We start from the raw sequence: 16,176 nt of genomic DNA on the forward strand, positions 1-16,176 counted from the left end.
ATCGGTTTATTTATGCTTCTAAATATTTTGGTACTCTGTTCAATTATCTAGATATGGCATCGGTAAGCCACCTGACTACCGACATTTCGAAAAAATGCAAAGATAAAGACAGAGACAGATTGCATAGGTCCAAAGCTGACGACGACGCTTCTCCTAAGCTAGTCACCAGTTTGCCAGTACTCAGTGCGGCGCTTTCGCAGCCCCTGATACCTGTTACTTCAGATTCGCAGGCCTCTACTGAGACCCATTCGGAGTCTGGTATGCCGTGAGATGCTTCAACTGTGGAACCTGCGGATGTCTCTACCGTGGATGGGTCTGGAGCCGCTGTGCAAGCACCGGCTTCTGATGGTGTATTCAGGCCTACTGACTTGCATATTAAACCAATGCCATCTTCTTCAAGGCCTAAACCTTGATCCATGCCTAGAAAACCGATGCCCAGACTGCATGGTCAGGCCTCTATGCCTAAACAAAAATAAGAATGGCTCAAGGCCTTATTACTCTAATTAAGGGAAGCCACCCTTCCCCCTCTAAGAGACCTAGGACTGAGTTTCCGTATGATTCTTCTGATCACGATTCTGAAATTTCTGTTTCCTCTGATGACCAGGATTTACCTTTATCTACCTATGAGGATTCTTATGCAGAGGCCTCTATTCCCTCTGCTTCCCCTCCAGAGGATTTCTCTTTTGGTGAAACCTTGCATACTCTTAGGGAGCATTTTCGCTGGGAAAGCCAGGATTACTCTGACTCTAAAAAGAGGTTTAGGGATTTCTTTCTCCTGCCCCAACGCAGGCCTTTAGCCTGTACTGGACATTGTTGATGCCTTCTCGGAATCTAGCTTGGCCCCTGACTCTTTACCTCCTGCTCCCAGAAAACCTGATAGATATTACAGGTTTCCTGCCTTTCACAAGTTCCTCTTTAAAAATCCTACTCCGTGTCCTGAGACTATTTCACAGGGACCCAAGGGCATTTAGGCTACTACTGCCCAAAATCCTACCCCCTCTGATAGAGATTCCAGGGCGCTGGATAGATGGGGTAAGAAAGTATACACCTCTGCAACCTTGGCCATTAGGGCCTTAAACTGCCAGTTTCATATGTTAAACTATCAACAGCATATTATTGGATTGCTTAAACAGAAAATTATGTTGATTCCTGACTGTGCTGAAAATAAAGATTTGCAGGATTTAATGCATTCTGCTGAACAAGTTGGGAAACATACTTTGCAATGTTGGTTTGATTCACTAGAAGCATCTTGCAGGGCTGCTGTGACTGGGTCTGTACTTAGAAGGCATGCTTGGCTTAAGGAACAATCTATGCCAGATCATGTTAAAGCTAAATTGCTGGATGCTCCCTTAAACCAAGACCACCTGTTTGGCAACAAAGCAGAAGAAGTACTTAAAAAGATGGAGGAAAAAGCTAAATCTATGCAAACTGTTAAAGATTTCCTGCAAGTACAGCCTCCCACATTTAGTAGGCATTGGTCCTCTAAAAACTAGTCCTTTCCTGCCTATTCCAGGCCTTCTCAGTCCAAACCCAGAGCTATCAGGACACCCATGCTTTAGTCCCAAGGTACTCACCCCTATGGTAAACTGTCTCAATGACTTAACTTTAAATCTTCCAAGCCCTGCACAACTGACTGTTCATTTAGGGGGAAAGATTGCCCTGCAGGCAAAAAATTGGGAACTCATTACCCAGGGCAAACAGGTTTTAAATATAGTTTCCCAAGGATACAGATTCCACTGCCACTCCTTACCAACCCCAAGCAGTTGGCCAGATCTACCCCCAAATCAGTGGGCAGAGGCTCAAAAGCAAATTCTCTCTCTCTTAAGCATCAGGGCTTTTCAGCCTGTTCCAGAAGAGGAAAGGGGCCAAGGTTTCTACTTTTCCTGGTGCCCAGAAAAGACCACTCTTGGTGTCCTATCCTGGACCTCTCTATCCCAAACACATTTTTGGTGATCCCAAAATTCAAGATGCTAACTCTTCAACAGCTGCTTTCTATGCTAGGCAAGGATGCCTGGTTGGCAACACTGGATTTAAAGGAAGCCTACCTGCACATCCCAATAAGGGAATCTTGCAGAAGATACCTATGCTTCAAAGCAGGCTACATGCAATATCAGTTCTCTGCACTACCCTTTGGCTTATCTACTGTGCCCAGGGTATTCACAAAGTGCCTAGCTCCAGTCATTGCATTTTGCAGGCAAAGAAATATCCAAATATATCCATACCTGGACGATTGTCTAATTCAGGCAGAAAGCCAGGACAATGCCATTGAATCTTCTGGCGTTTGTACAGAAATTGCTAACTTCTCTAGGGTACACCATAAACGAAAAGAAATCACATCTTATACCCTGCCAACAAATTGTATTCCTGTGAGCAAGTTTGAATACAACTTCCCAGATGGCCTACTTCATGCCAGAGAAACAAGTTCATTTGACAGCCTACTTGAAACTACTGGCCACAAAGACCCAACTATCTGCAAGGAAAATACTGTAAGCCCTAGGGTTCATGGCCTCCTGCATTCTACTAATTCCATATGCAAGACTGCATATGAGGAAACTACAATGGTATTTAAAAAGCCTATGGTGCCAACATTCTCTGGATCTAGAATTAATGATTCCTGTCATACCCTGTCTACAGATAGAGTTCCTTTGGTGGACAGAGGCCTGCCACCAAAACAAGGGATTGCCTTTCAGTCTACCCTCTGCCACCCAAACCCTAACAACAGACGCATCAGACTATGCATGGGGGGCTCACTTGGCAGGGAAGTGCATTCAGAGCAAATGGTACCCAAGTCAAATGCACCTGCATATCAATCAAAAAGAAATGTTAGCTGTAAAGAATGGTCTGACACCCCCTCAAGGACCACATTCTTCCAGGACAATTATTGGTAAAGACGGACAACACCAATGTTATGTGGTACATAAACAAGCAGGGGGGGGACCCACTCATACCCTCTCTGCAGACTACCCATGTCTCTGTGGAACACAGCCTTGAGCTACCAAGTGCACCTACAGGCTCAATTCCTGCCAGGAAAGCTAAATGCACTGGCAGACGACCTAAGCAGAAATCTCATGGACCCACACAAGTGGAAACTGGAGCCAAAGATATTCAACATGTTGAGAAACAAATGAGGAGCCCAGACATGGACCTGTTTGCCTCCCCCCAGAATCACCAATTGGACAAATTCCACACAAGGACTCCCCACAGACAAGCTTGGAAAGTGGATGCCCGGTCCTTCACCTGGAAAAACCTATCAGTTTATGCCTTTCCCCCTCTGCCTCTTCTCTCCAAGGTACTACTGAAGATCAAAAAGTACAAACCAAGGACAATACTGGTTGCACCAGACTGGCTACACCAACACTGGTACCCTCTGTTGCGCAGTGTGTCACTGCTGGCACCTGCCTCAGACCCCTACCCTGCTGTCCCAGCAGGAGGGCCAGATTCTGCACCCACAGCTTTAAACCCTGAACCTGGCAGCCTGGCTAATTACCTGATCCCTCTGTTACCATCCCTCAGTAAGCAAGTGATGGGTGTTATCCTGGAGGCAAGGAGGCCTAGTACTAGAAAATCCTATGCTGAAAAATGGAAAAGATTCTGTTCCTGGAGCCAAACTCAGGGGATGGATACAGCCCAATTTACCTCAGATTCTTCAATACTTAACTGAGATGCTTCACAAGGGCCTTTCCTTTTCCTCCATCAAAATTCCGGGCCTCAGCCATTTCAGCGCATTACAATACAGAACGACCCCTCTTCTCTCACGCACTGCTGAAGCAATTCCTCAGAGGGCCCAAAAACTTAAGACCACCCAAGAGAGCCCCTTACTCCAGCCTGGGACCTTAACTTTGTATTGGAAAAGCTCACTCTACTTCCCTTTGAGCCAGCTGCAAATGCGGAGTTGAAATTCCTTTCTTGGAAATCAGCCTTCCTTCTAGCCATCACTTCAGCAAGAAGGGTGCCTGAATTACAGGCCTTCATGTCAGTGGAGCCTTTCATCATCTTTCATGTGGACAGGGTGTTTCTCAGGACCAATCCCTCCTTCCTGCCCAAGGTAGTATCCAGTGTGGCCCTTAATCAGTCCATTTATTTGCCAACCGTTTTTTCTAATCCACAGAACAAAGGGGAATGAATACTGCACTCCTTGGACGTGCACAGGCAACTTAGATTTTACTTGGACAGGACTAAACCTCTCAGTAAATCTGAACAACTGCTGGTTGCATTTGCTGCAGGGGCAGAGGGGAAGGCCATTTCAAAGCAAACCATTTCTAAGTGGATAGGCCATTGCATTAATTTTTGCTATAAGCACTGTGGAAAATCTACCCCTCAGGGGATAAGACCATAGTCAACCATGGCTGCATCTACCTCTACAGCCTTTCTCAGAGGTGTCCCTACCAGGGACATCCTAGAAGCTGCTACCTGGAGTTCTGTACATACCTTCAACAAGCATTACCACTTGCCAATTTTTTTCTAAATCCAGAGCTGGCTTTGCCACTGTAGTCTTGCAGGGCCTTATAGCTGGTCCTAATGCTATCTAATTACCTCCTCCCATCCTTAGCTTTGGGAATCTACCCAAATGTGATGACTGCAACAGTGAAACACGAAGAGCATAGTACAGTTGTGTACATCTACCATAAATGTAGATGTTCGAGTGTATTCACAGTTACAGTCCTGGTTACCCTCCGTCCAGCCCTCTGATTTCTATTGTCTATGCCTCTATTCTTGTTTACTATGCTTAAAGCTTTTTGGTGTATTTGTGTTTTTGTTGGAGGTGTAACCTTGTATATAATTGCTTCCCTGACATCTGGGGCAAGAAAAACTGATGTAATGGCGTCGGCTGCATGCTTTATACCCCTGACTACCTGACGTCATGAAAGATGGGACAGCAACCAACGCAGGACCCAAGACTTTGATAATCAGGCTGACTGAGGGCCACTGCAAGCAGATAACACAAATGTGATGACTGCAACAGTAAATACACTCAAACATCTACATTTATGGTAGGTGTAAACAACTGTACTTTCTGTCAAGTACTGATGTTCCCTAGAAATATAAAGTCTGTCTGACCAAGCTCACATATTATAGTAAGCTGAATAGTATATATATTCTGTCCTTCTCTGATCCACAATATCAGTCAGGCCATATACTCTCATCATGTCTCCTAGATGAGCTCCTCCTGGGGTCATTGTTATTTTTCTCAGGCCACTGTCCACATCTAATTTGTTTATTATATTCCAGTCACCCATTACTAACAAGAGTCCCTGGTGGTGTTCCAATATGTTCTGCATCACATGACTTATGCCCTTTCTTTTACTCTTGGGTGGTAAATAAATACTTCCTATTGTCATTTTATTATTGCCCAACAGCCCCGTAACAATATGTATCTGCCAGTATATCCTTGCTGTGTTCTTCATTTTAATGCTGGTACCTGCCCTTATTAAGGTTATAACTCCTCTCTTTCATCCTCTTACTACCTCTGTTCCAAATCCCTTCCTTGATCGCTTGTTCATAAACCGTTGGGTTTCTGTCTCTGTGAAATGGATCTGCTGTAATGATATTACATTGTCCCCATTTCCCAAAGTGTATGCACTTTAAAATCTGCTTCTAAGCGTCTCCCACCAATCTGTTTACATTCCACGTAAGTATTCATATCCCCATTTTCTTTCGGCATCTTGTCTTCCTTCTCTGTCATGCTTTTTGTTTCTCCGTGCAGTTGCCCATGCATCAAGTTGTTTTTCTACTACATTTTTATTGCTGGCTGCCAAACAATCAAACTTTGAGTAACAAAACTGTCTTCTGGAACCTTCATTTTATTTTTAACGTAATTGTCATAACTATTAACTATACATGAATTTCACTCCCATTTGTTCAGAGAAAAGAGTGCATGCTTTACATTAGTGCTTTGGTTAGTCCACATACCTGTCTTGGTTGTGCCCCCCAATCCTCGCAGAGAATCCACTGTCCTGTCCTACCTACCATGGTATGTTCATATCCTCATTTTTCATCTTCAGGATCCCAAAGTATTTTCTCCTGTTTCTCATTCCTAACTTATTTTGGCCCTGAATCCCAGTTTGTTTATGCCTTTGGTACCCTTTGCTTTACCTCCTATTAAACTTTCACCATGCTGATTAGTTGGTGTTGGCCTCCCTTTATTGTATGTCTTTGATAGTTTGTATTGTAATATAACAGAAACCATGCATACGTCTATTTTATGCTACTTAAATTAGTCTTGTGTTCTTCAAGCACATTACTGACAAGAAAATTTAAATAAATGTAATTCTTGTCTCAGTCTTCATTCCTCTTTCCTCTTGCCACCTTATTACTATTAGGCCAACTTACAAAAGTTTATTCACTATACCAACCAAAGTCACTCTGTGTGACTGACAGTTTGAAATACACTTGGCAAAAAGTCTCAACTTTAATATAAGAAAGTTCCACACCTCTGAAGTGTCTCTGCTTTCAATATTTCTGTTTATGACCATTCCCTCTCACATGAGCTGGTATCCTAATTTACAGTTCTCTTTTTCATCACTACTTGCTTTTGCTGCCCACATGCCCCACCATTAGTCTTATTGCTCGCCTTCACTTTCTTCTGGTGTTACATTTTGTCTTTGTTCTGACCCCTTCTGTGTTGAGTCCAATACATTCTGTGTATGCAGTTTCACTTTTTTTGTGTTTCCCCAACATTTTCTGGTAGAATATCAGAAATGGTTCAACTGTCCATCTCAGTTCTGGAATTTTCCATTTCTGGGATCCTGAAGCTTCCAGTACCCACACATCCCCTTCCTTATGGTTTTACTCACAGTTAGATATGTAGCCAGCAAGTTCATCTGCTGCAACTTCTGGATCAAGATACGATCTGGCACTGTATGGAAAGAAAATTTTTAGTATCGCAGGGTATAACACTTTTAAGCGAAATCCCTGCTGTCTGCAGGTTTTTAAATGTAAGGTAAATGGTTTGCCATAAAAATGTCGGAAAATAGTTGCAGGAACTTGGAAGGTCAAAAGGCACTCTTTCAAGGTGTCATAACTTCAATGTTTAAATGTTTAAATCCACAAGAGTGAATGCACGCTAGCATTTGCTCTTATGGATACATCATTTTGAATGGAGGTTGCACTATAATGGGGATCAGGAAATTTAGCCTATCTCTCACTGTAGTGCAGTCTCAGAGTTTGTATATATAAGTAGCAGGGGTGCATGGCTGCTTGCCCCCCTGCAAAACATTCATAGGACATAACCGGAAGTCCAGGTAGTTTCAGTCAAGTTAACATTCCTGAGTTGTCAACTTTCCTAAATTACCACTTTTAGTTATGTGATCGTTCAGCATTTGAATTTTATGACATTTCAGGTTTGGTAAGTGATCATTCGCACAAGTGTGTTGTGAGATCTAATAGTAAACCAAGGTAAACTTGCCCCATTTCAGTTGTGTGCCCAGTGAAAAATCTTGAGCCCACAAGTATCCTCCATAGGGATTGTAACAGCTGTTCCTTCAAATGGTTTGTTTGTAACTTCACCTCTACAGGCTGAGAAAAGCACTGTACTCTCCCTGCCAAGGAGAATACCCTGTAGTGTCACTATCTATGAACATCACTTCTCTTGGGAGCTCAGTCCACTTCGACAGTTGTTCTGTCCGAACGTCTTTCCAGTTATTGCCCTCCACACCTTCTGAGACATTGATGAACCTTAGATTCTCTTGTCTGTCCTGAACTTCCAGCTCCTGTAGTTCTCCTTAGTAGCCGCAAGGGTTGCTAGTCTTGATGATGTCTCATTTTCTTTTATTTTTAGTGCTTCATTGTTATCCAAGTGAGATGACAAGGTTCTCTCTCTTTCTTCAATTTTTTTCTCATTCTTCCTCAAGTAGTCAGCCAGGGAGTCCCCTTTTGTATTCACCTCTGTATATAGCTTGTCAAGTTTATCTGCGATGATAGCTATATCTGTTTCTGATGCCATGTGGTTACTCTGTGTGTCAGACCATTCATGCTGCTGATCTTTGTCCTAAGTATATTTCTCCTGGTTAGGAGCAGATTTTTTTTACTTTCCAAGTCGTCTTTTTGTTAGCAGACATGTATCTTTCTTAACGGTCTGCAGCCTTAATTCAAAAGTATTTCTGTCTTATTTTCTGAGACAACAAGGGAGCTCTCCCACTACTTTTTTAACTGCTTGGCGCCATACCGTAAGTCCAAATTTGTACATTTTTGTCCAGAGTGCACACAGAGATGTACAAAAGAACTGTAAGTGAGTAACTTATCCTTTATATTTAGAAAATCTTTATTCACAGGAAAAGCAGATGTTGTTTTGCATTAACTCATTATTTTTGCTTATGAATTGAAAGACATAATCACATAAAATGTCTGTAACTTTCTACTTTTTTCCTTAGAGATCTGTTTCTTATCCCAGTCCAGACCCATTAGAGACTCCAACTGGAATGTTAGACTTCTATGGACAAAGAACTTGGAGACAAGGCATACTAAGTAAGTACATGTGTTCATTTATATAGGCATTGTCTTGTGTTTCAACGGATCTGCTTCTTAGAGTATTGTGCAGTATTTTTTGTCTAGAAACATTATGCCTTTACTGTTTCAGTTTGAATTGGCTCAGTTTTCCTCTGTTTTTGCATTTTTTTGTGTGTGTTTATGCTTTTTATATATTTCTATTTATTTGTATTTGCTTTTGTTTACTGTGTTTGTCCAACTGGGTTTAGTTAAAAAACCCTTTTCAGCGAGGCCTGGGGAGAAATGCTGAAGTATATTACAAGCATTTTTAAACATGCATTCAGTAGTGTACATGAACATACATTGAATAATAAACATTAACAATTCAGTATACATTTGCCAATTAGATTACCTTCTTATGAAAGTAAAGGGAAGAATTGCAGTATAAAAGATACTTAATGCATTAGTAGATGTTGAACATTAAGGATTTGAAAAGGTGTATTAGTGGGTTTGTCAAACAAATAATCATCAAAGAAATGGAAGTAAGGGAAGGAATGAGGTAGGGGGCAGAAAATGTTCACATTTTAGTTAAGAGGTGAGGTGTAAAGCAGATTCAGAGACGATTATATATGTGACTGACATAAGGTTTATATTAAAAGTATAGAGGTGGGGATGAGCAATGTCACAAATGTATGCATATGACTGTGAGATGCAAGTAAAACTATTCAGGTATAGGTGAAGACTGACTGTGAGGTATAGAATTCTAATATGAAGAGGAAAGGATTGATGACAAGGCAAGCTGAAAATAACTGGTGTTTAACTTGAAGATATACAGGATCATATTCATTGTGCTGTTAGATGGAATGAGTTTACATTCTGAATGTATTTCAGTGGTAGTGGGATGTGGTTCCATAGTTTAGCTATACTATTTGAATGTAGAGAGTCAGCTGCAGTATTAGATGATTTTTTTTCTCTAGAGTGCAAAATTCAGTTTGGAGTGTAGTTGTATTAAGTTGATAAAGGCTGGACAATTCTTCGACTTGGAGAAACCTGTATATTATATTTAGCTTAGAAAGCACTCTTAACCAGTTTAATTCTCTGAGGGCTAGTCAGTAATGTGTTCTTCAGTTAGTGTACTGCATATTTGGCTATTTTATTATAACATTACTCAAATTTGGACAGTTGCAAGACTTGAAGATTAGGATAGCATAGAGAAGAAATGGCAGTAAGAAAGTAGTGGTGAACAAAGAATAAACTAAGGATAAATAAAATAAATGTAAAGGTAAAAAGAGAGGACAGACTTAGTACCCTATGTGGACTTGAGTTAACATTTCTAGCACCCTTCTAATGCAGATGTTTATGGCTTCTCCATTAACTTACTTCTGTACAACAGACTTTCTCAAAAACGAGGCAGTTTGACATCCAGATCATGGCTTCCTGAATCTTATCAATTTGCAGAGTCTCATGTTAATTCTAAATAAACTTTATTTTTTTATTTAGAGATATGGCATATTTTAAAGGAAGCTAAGGAAACAAATAATTGAAAAAAATCAAACCTTTCTAAATAAAGCACCATATTTTCTGTTTAGTGTGAGTATTTTTTCCGAGCAGTCTTACTGTGTGGAGATCTGTTGGGAGCAATGGAGGTAACTGCCATGATCAGTGTTTACCTAGATGTCTCCTAGGGTCTATATTACAGCATTGAAATGCTGTAACAGCGAATAGCAAAAGGCCAACACGTATTCAGCTAAATCCATTTCCGCGATTCGCTGAATTCTTACAGGACAAAGATGTAGTTGACCAACTACACAATTTTGCCCTTTTCTCCACTGTAGTGTGATCCCAGAGTTGGTATATTTATTTAGGGGGCTGTGGGGGGCGCAGCCCCTCACATCGGGAGGTGTGGGTGGGTTTGGTTTAGGTAAAATTTGATGTTAAGTTGTCAATCTCGCCTTCATTCTTGCTGGATGGGTTCGGAGCCGATCCTCGGCTGCGACTCGGCCAATACTAAAGCTCGAGAACTAATTCCACCGACTTGAGGCTCCCCTATATCCCACAATGCTAGGCAGTAACTACTCAGATCTCGTTTGCCGCTTAGCTGACGAGGTGCTTCTTCTAACGGCTCTGGCAGGTTAGTAAGTTTTCTTGTTCAGAAACTTCTATTTCAACCCCTATTTTTTCCATTTAGTATAGTTTTATTTAAAGTATTCCATTAGTTTAAATCGGGTCCCCCTCTTGTGTCAGAATTCCCTTTTTATTCCCTTCTTAACATTTAGGCCTTTGGCCCTCTCCCTCTCCTTCCCCTAGTCCTTCAGTGTGACTGGATTTTTATTTTGGTTAAGGGTGTGTCTGTGTGTTGTGTTTGTGTTTTTCTTCACTCAGCTTTTAGGATGTCTAAAGACTCCAAGGTCTCAGGCTTCAAGAAGTGTGAATCGTGCTGTCAGAAAATGTCTCTGACAGACGGTCACACTTCTTGTGTATATTGCCTGGGACCTTTGCACCTGCAGGACTCATGTGCTGTGTGCCATGCATTCAGCCCTAGAGTCCTGCAGTAACGCAAAAATAAATTGATTCTACGTGGCTTGTTAAAGCCTGAAGGCCCCTCGACCCAGTCTGTGTCGGGGAAGCCTTCTAAGACTTCCAGACTGTCGGCTCCAGTTTCAGAGCCATCCCCTGGAAGCATTAAAACGGCTTCGACATCGGCTCCGGCTGGAGCTGATGTTTCCAAATCTCATACCATCACCTCGGCTCTGGCTGGAGCCGAGGTTGACAAGACTCAGTCAGCTCCGAAAGGCTTATCGGAGCCACCTTCAAAGAAGAGGTCTAAGTCCCCTTCCATCAGCTCCATCCATTCGGCGCTGGGATCTCCTCTTCTATCAAAACAGAGCCATAGGTCTCATTCCTCTCGGTCCTCCAGGCTGTCCGACCATGATTTACAAAGGGTGGTGAGTAGACTACTCAAGTCCGAGGCACTGACCCAAATGCTGCATAGCCCTACTCAACAGTCAGCAGCTATTTCCATCCCTGATTTTATTCCTCCTCCGACTCCTTTGAGTTCGGAGCCGGGGCTCATCGGAGCCGTAGCTGTCGGTGCTTCGGAGCCAATACCTTCCCTTTTGGCTCTGTTGTGTGCTCCGGATTTCCTCATTGGAGGGATCTCGGCGCCGGGCTTCCCTCGTCGGCTCCGAGGGGGCGAGTGGCATCCGACCCTTGTCCGACCCCGTTCTCCCTCTCAGAGCATCGGCGCTGGTGAGTTCGGCTGTGACATCGGCCTCGGAGCCGTCCCTGTCGGTGCCGGGGGGGAAGTCCTTGTCTCCTCGGCGCGGGGACCTCCGGCCTTGCCTGATAGGGGTGCCTTCGAGGTCATGCGGAGCGTGCTAGACCCAGTGTATACCCCACAGTCGGCTCCGTCAGCTCCTCCCTCTTCAGTGCCTGTGTTGATTTCTACCCATCCCGTTGTATCAGACCGCAGAGAGCCAGCTCCTCAGGTTTCCCCATTGGGAATTTCCTCCTCTTCCGAGGCCTCTCCTGATCCGGTAGGAGAACCCCCTCAGAAGAGACAGTGCAAGAGGAAGCACATTGACTCCCCTGAGTCTATCACCTCTGACACTAACTTGGAGGAATCTGAAGGTTCCCCTTGGTCCCCCTCTGAGGATGTCTCCTTTGCTGACATCCTTGAAATCCTGAAACAGGGGGGGGAACTGGCCCGCCCTTAACCCTTCAAAGGACGAGTCAGTTTACCTTGAGGCGTTTGGCTCTCGCCCTTCCACCTCCTGGGTGTCCCCTCCCTTTGACCCCCTTATAGAAGTGGTGGCAAGGAAGGCTCGGATGGCCCCTGATTCAGTGGAACCTACCCCAAGGAGGCCGTCAAAATTTATTACTGCCCCTAAGGAGAAAGAGTTTCTATCAAAAGGTGTCTCTGTTGATGCCATGGTGGTGGCCGCAGCCCCTAAGAAGGAGATAGCCAATCCTTCGGTACCTGTCCATCCTCCTAATAAGGAGTCTAGGACCATGGACAGGTGCAGTGGCGGATGTTTTCTTCAGCGACCTTTTCAATGCGGTCGCTGAACTACTTGTGTCACTTCACCCGTCTCCAGAGAGATTTGCTCAAAGATATGGGTGAAGGCTATACAGGATCCAACAGTTGAGGGGTTCCAAGACAAAATGAACTCCCAGTTGACAACCCTGAATTCGATTAACTCCTCCATGCGGCTTATCTCATATGCTGCTGATGGGGCAAGTAGGGCCGCAGGCACAGGTGTAGCTTTACGACGTCACGCCTGGATGCGGCTTTGCAATTTTGCGGACCCTTTCAAGGCATCCTTCACCAGTTCCCCCTTTAATGGCTCAACATTGTTTGGTCCTCAGGTGAAGGATACATTGACTAGGTGCGAGGTGGAAGGTAAGACTCTCTCTGCCGTGGGAGTCCGTTTTTCTACCCCTTCTAGACCTTATCCAAAAGGTCAGAGGGGAGGAAAAATGTGGTTCTGCAAACCTCAGGGAGTCTCATCTGACGCACAAGGTCGATTCCCGTCTAGAGGCAGAGGGGGGAATAACAATAGACGCCGCCCTAGAGGCAGAGGAGGTCCGCAAAACCAGGGTAGCAGAGAAACTTTCACTGATAAACCCTTTCAGCATCCCTGAGGAGCTGCCCGGCTATCCACCTTCGGAGGCAGTCGGGGGAAGTTTATCACTGTACCCAAAAGCCTGGCTTTCCCTCACCCAAGACAAATGGGTACAGTCAATCATATCCGAGGGTTACAAAATTCCCTTTATTCACATCCCATCCCAACCCAAAGGATCCCTTCCAGACATTCCACCCAGTCTAAGGGAACAAGCAGCACTAGAAATATCAAAGCTGCTATCAAAAAGAGCTATCCAATCAGTCCCAGCAGACCAGCAAGGATCCGGAATCTACTCCAAATTCTTTTTGGTACCAAAAAAACAGGGGACTGGAGACCTATACTGGATCTCAGCAAGTTAAACAATTATATCAAAAAAACAAAATTCCAGATGGTCATGCTACAGTCCATTCTACCCTTCTTGGGTCAGGACAATTGGATGTGCTCGATAGACCTTCAGGATGCGTACTACCATATCAAAATGCACAGACGCTCCAGGAGGTTTCTCCGCTTCAGGCTGGGAGCCAGTCACTACCAGTTCAGAGCCCTGCCCTTTGGTCTCACTACAGCCCCCCGAGTGTTTACCAAATGCATGGCAGTGGTCGCGGCTCACTTGAGGCGTCAAGGATTCCAGGTGTTTCCATATTTAGATGACTGGCTCCTTACCGCCACCACCAGACATCAACTGCTTCTATCCAGAGACTTCACCATCCAAACTTGCCAAGCTCTAGGCATTTCAATAAATTTAGAAAAATCTGCCTTGTCGCCTTGTCAATCTATTACCTTTATAGGCGCCACCTTAGACACACTCAATCTTTCGGCCAGACTTACAGAGCAAAGAGTGTTAGATATCCGCAAACAAGTTTACCTTTTATTACAATGCAACAAGGTCAAAGCCAGGGTAGTCTTGAAGGTATTAGGACTCATGGCAGCTACTATCACCCTTCTCCCCTAAGCTCGTTTCCACATGAGGATCCTTCAATGGATGTTGTTTACTCAATGGTCCTTCCAACAGCTCCCGATGTCTCACATCATATTAATAACTCAGTCATGCAAGAATCACCTGTCTTGGTGGATCACATCACCTCAAGTTCTCCAAGGCAGACCTTTCATCCCCCCTCCCCAGTCGCCACGGTGACAACGGACGCCTCCCTGATCGGGTGGGAGGGGCATTATCAGGGCAGGACAGTCCAGGGCACGTGGCAACCTTTCGAGTGCTACTTGCACATAAATGTCTTAGAGATGAGAGCAGTGCTTTTAGCATTGCAAGCCCTTCAGGACTCTCTTCCCACAGGGACTTTTGCAATTCAGACGGACAACATGTCCGTAGTGTGGTACATCAACAAACGGGGCGGAACCAGATCCTACCCCTTATGTCGAGAGGCACTCAGACTTTGGCAGTGGGCGATTTCTTCCCAGCGTTTTCTGATAGCAACGCACATTCCCGGGAAGTCCAGCGTGATTGTGGATAAGTCGAGCAAGGCCATTCTCATGCCTCACAAGTGGTCTCTGAAGAAATCAGTGCTGGAAGAAGTCTTCCAAAGATGGGGCCAGCCTTGCTGCGATCTTTTTGCTACTCCCCAAAACAGCAAGTGTCACGACTTCTTCACTCACTTCCCGTTACCAGGCCATCCCACCAGAGACGCTCTAGTCCACGATTGGCCCCGGGGACTTCTGTATGCTTTTCCCCCTTTTCCACTGATATCTCAATTAATTCAGAAAGCTATTGCCTTGAGAGTTACAATGATCCTCATTGCCCCTTACTGGCCTCGACAGATATGGTTTCCGTTCCTCCATCATTACCTGTTGGAGCAGCCTTGGCATCTGGACCCAGTGCCAGATCTGTTGACCCACCAGTCGGGCCAGCTGCACCACTCCCTTCATTCTCTCAACCTCACAGCGTGGTTTCTCCAATTCCTACCCTAGCCAGGCTTCCCTTAATCTCTCATTCGGTCCGAAACATCCTGATAGCCTCTCACAAATCTTCTACCAGGAAGATTTATAATAGTAAGTGGAAACGTTTTTCATTATGGGCAGTCTATCCTAGACTTTCTGGTAGAGCTCTTTCATTTAGGCTCTTCTTCATCTACCATTAGAGTACAACTAGCTGCTATATCTAATTTTCATGTAGATATGTCAGACTCCAGTATCATGTCCCATAAGCTCTGCAAAGCCTTTTTAAGAGGTGTTTTTCTGCTCAAGCCCCCAATCAAAGATCCCCCACCTCAATGGGACTTGAATTTGGTTCTGGCATCCTTGATCCTCCCCCCCTTCGAACCAGTGGCTTCATGCCCTCTTAAGCTGCTCTCATGGAAAACACTTTCTAGTAGCCATAACTTCAGCTAGAAGGGTATCTGAACTTCATGCTCTGTGCAGTCATCCTCCTTACTTAGTTTTCCACAAAGATAGGGTGTCCCTCCGGACTAATCCGTCCTTCTTACCTAAGGTTTCCTCTGAGACAAACCTGAACCAACTGATTGATCTCCCCGTCTTCCCTGACTATTCCAACAGGTCGGAGCAAAAGTTACATTTTCTAGATGTTCACCGCCAACTTAGATATTATTTAGACAGGACTAAACAGTTCAGGAAATCTGATCAGCTTTTCCTGTCTTATGCGGAAGGAAATTGGGCCTTCCAGTTACTAAAGTGTCCCTTTCAAGATGGCTTACCTCTATAATTACCTTCATCTATGAAATCAGACATCAAAAACTGCCTTCAAGACCTAGAGCTCATTCAACTAGGGCATTAGCTACATCTGTAGCTTTTCAGGACAGGCTGCCAATAGATTCCATTTGTGCAGCAGCCACTTGGGCTTCTCCTCATACCTTCATTTTACATTACAAATTGGATATGGCCTCCAGAAACCGTGCCAACTTTGGTTCCACTGTTCTCAAGAGTCTGTTCCGATAGGCCACCCGGAATAAGGTGCTAGGGACGCGGTCCCATCCAGCAAGAATGAAGGCGAGATTGACAACTTAATATTAAGACGTTATGTACCTACCATAACGTTCCATGTTAGTTGTCTTCTTCTCTCTTCTTGCGTCTCACCCTCCTTCCCCCTAGCCTGGACAGACCGATAGGAAATTTTGGGATCTTCCTTTGGAGTTTTCCTTCCCACATGTTCTACCAC

General features: G+C 44.3%; 1 protein-coding gene across 1 annotated transcript in view; it reads left to right on the forward strand.

Annotated features, from left to right (window-relative positions):
- TRAPPC11 (trafficking protein particle complex subunit 11) overlaps positions 1 to 16,176 on the forward strand; it is a 2,455,228-nt gene that overhangs the window by 1,031,826 nt on the left and 1,407,226 nt on the right. The window contains exon 11 of the mRNA XM_044062556.1: positions 8,370 to 8,463. Coding sequence (XP_043918491.1) covers positions 8,370 to 8,463 — 94 coding nt within the window. The remainder of the gene's footprint in view (positions 1 to 8,369; positions 8,464 to 16,176) is intronic.

This window comes from Protopterus annectens, chromosome 2.part1, assembly GCF_019279795.1.
Source record: "Protopterus annectens isolate FY-2018-M chromosome 2.part1, PAN1.0, whole genome shotgun sequence".
NCBI lineage: Eukaryota > Metazoa > Chordata > Ceratodontiformes > Protopteridae > Protopterus > Protopterus annectens.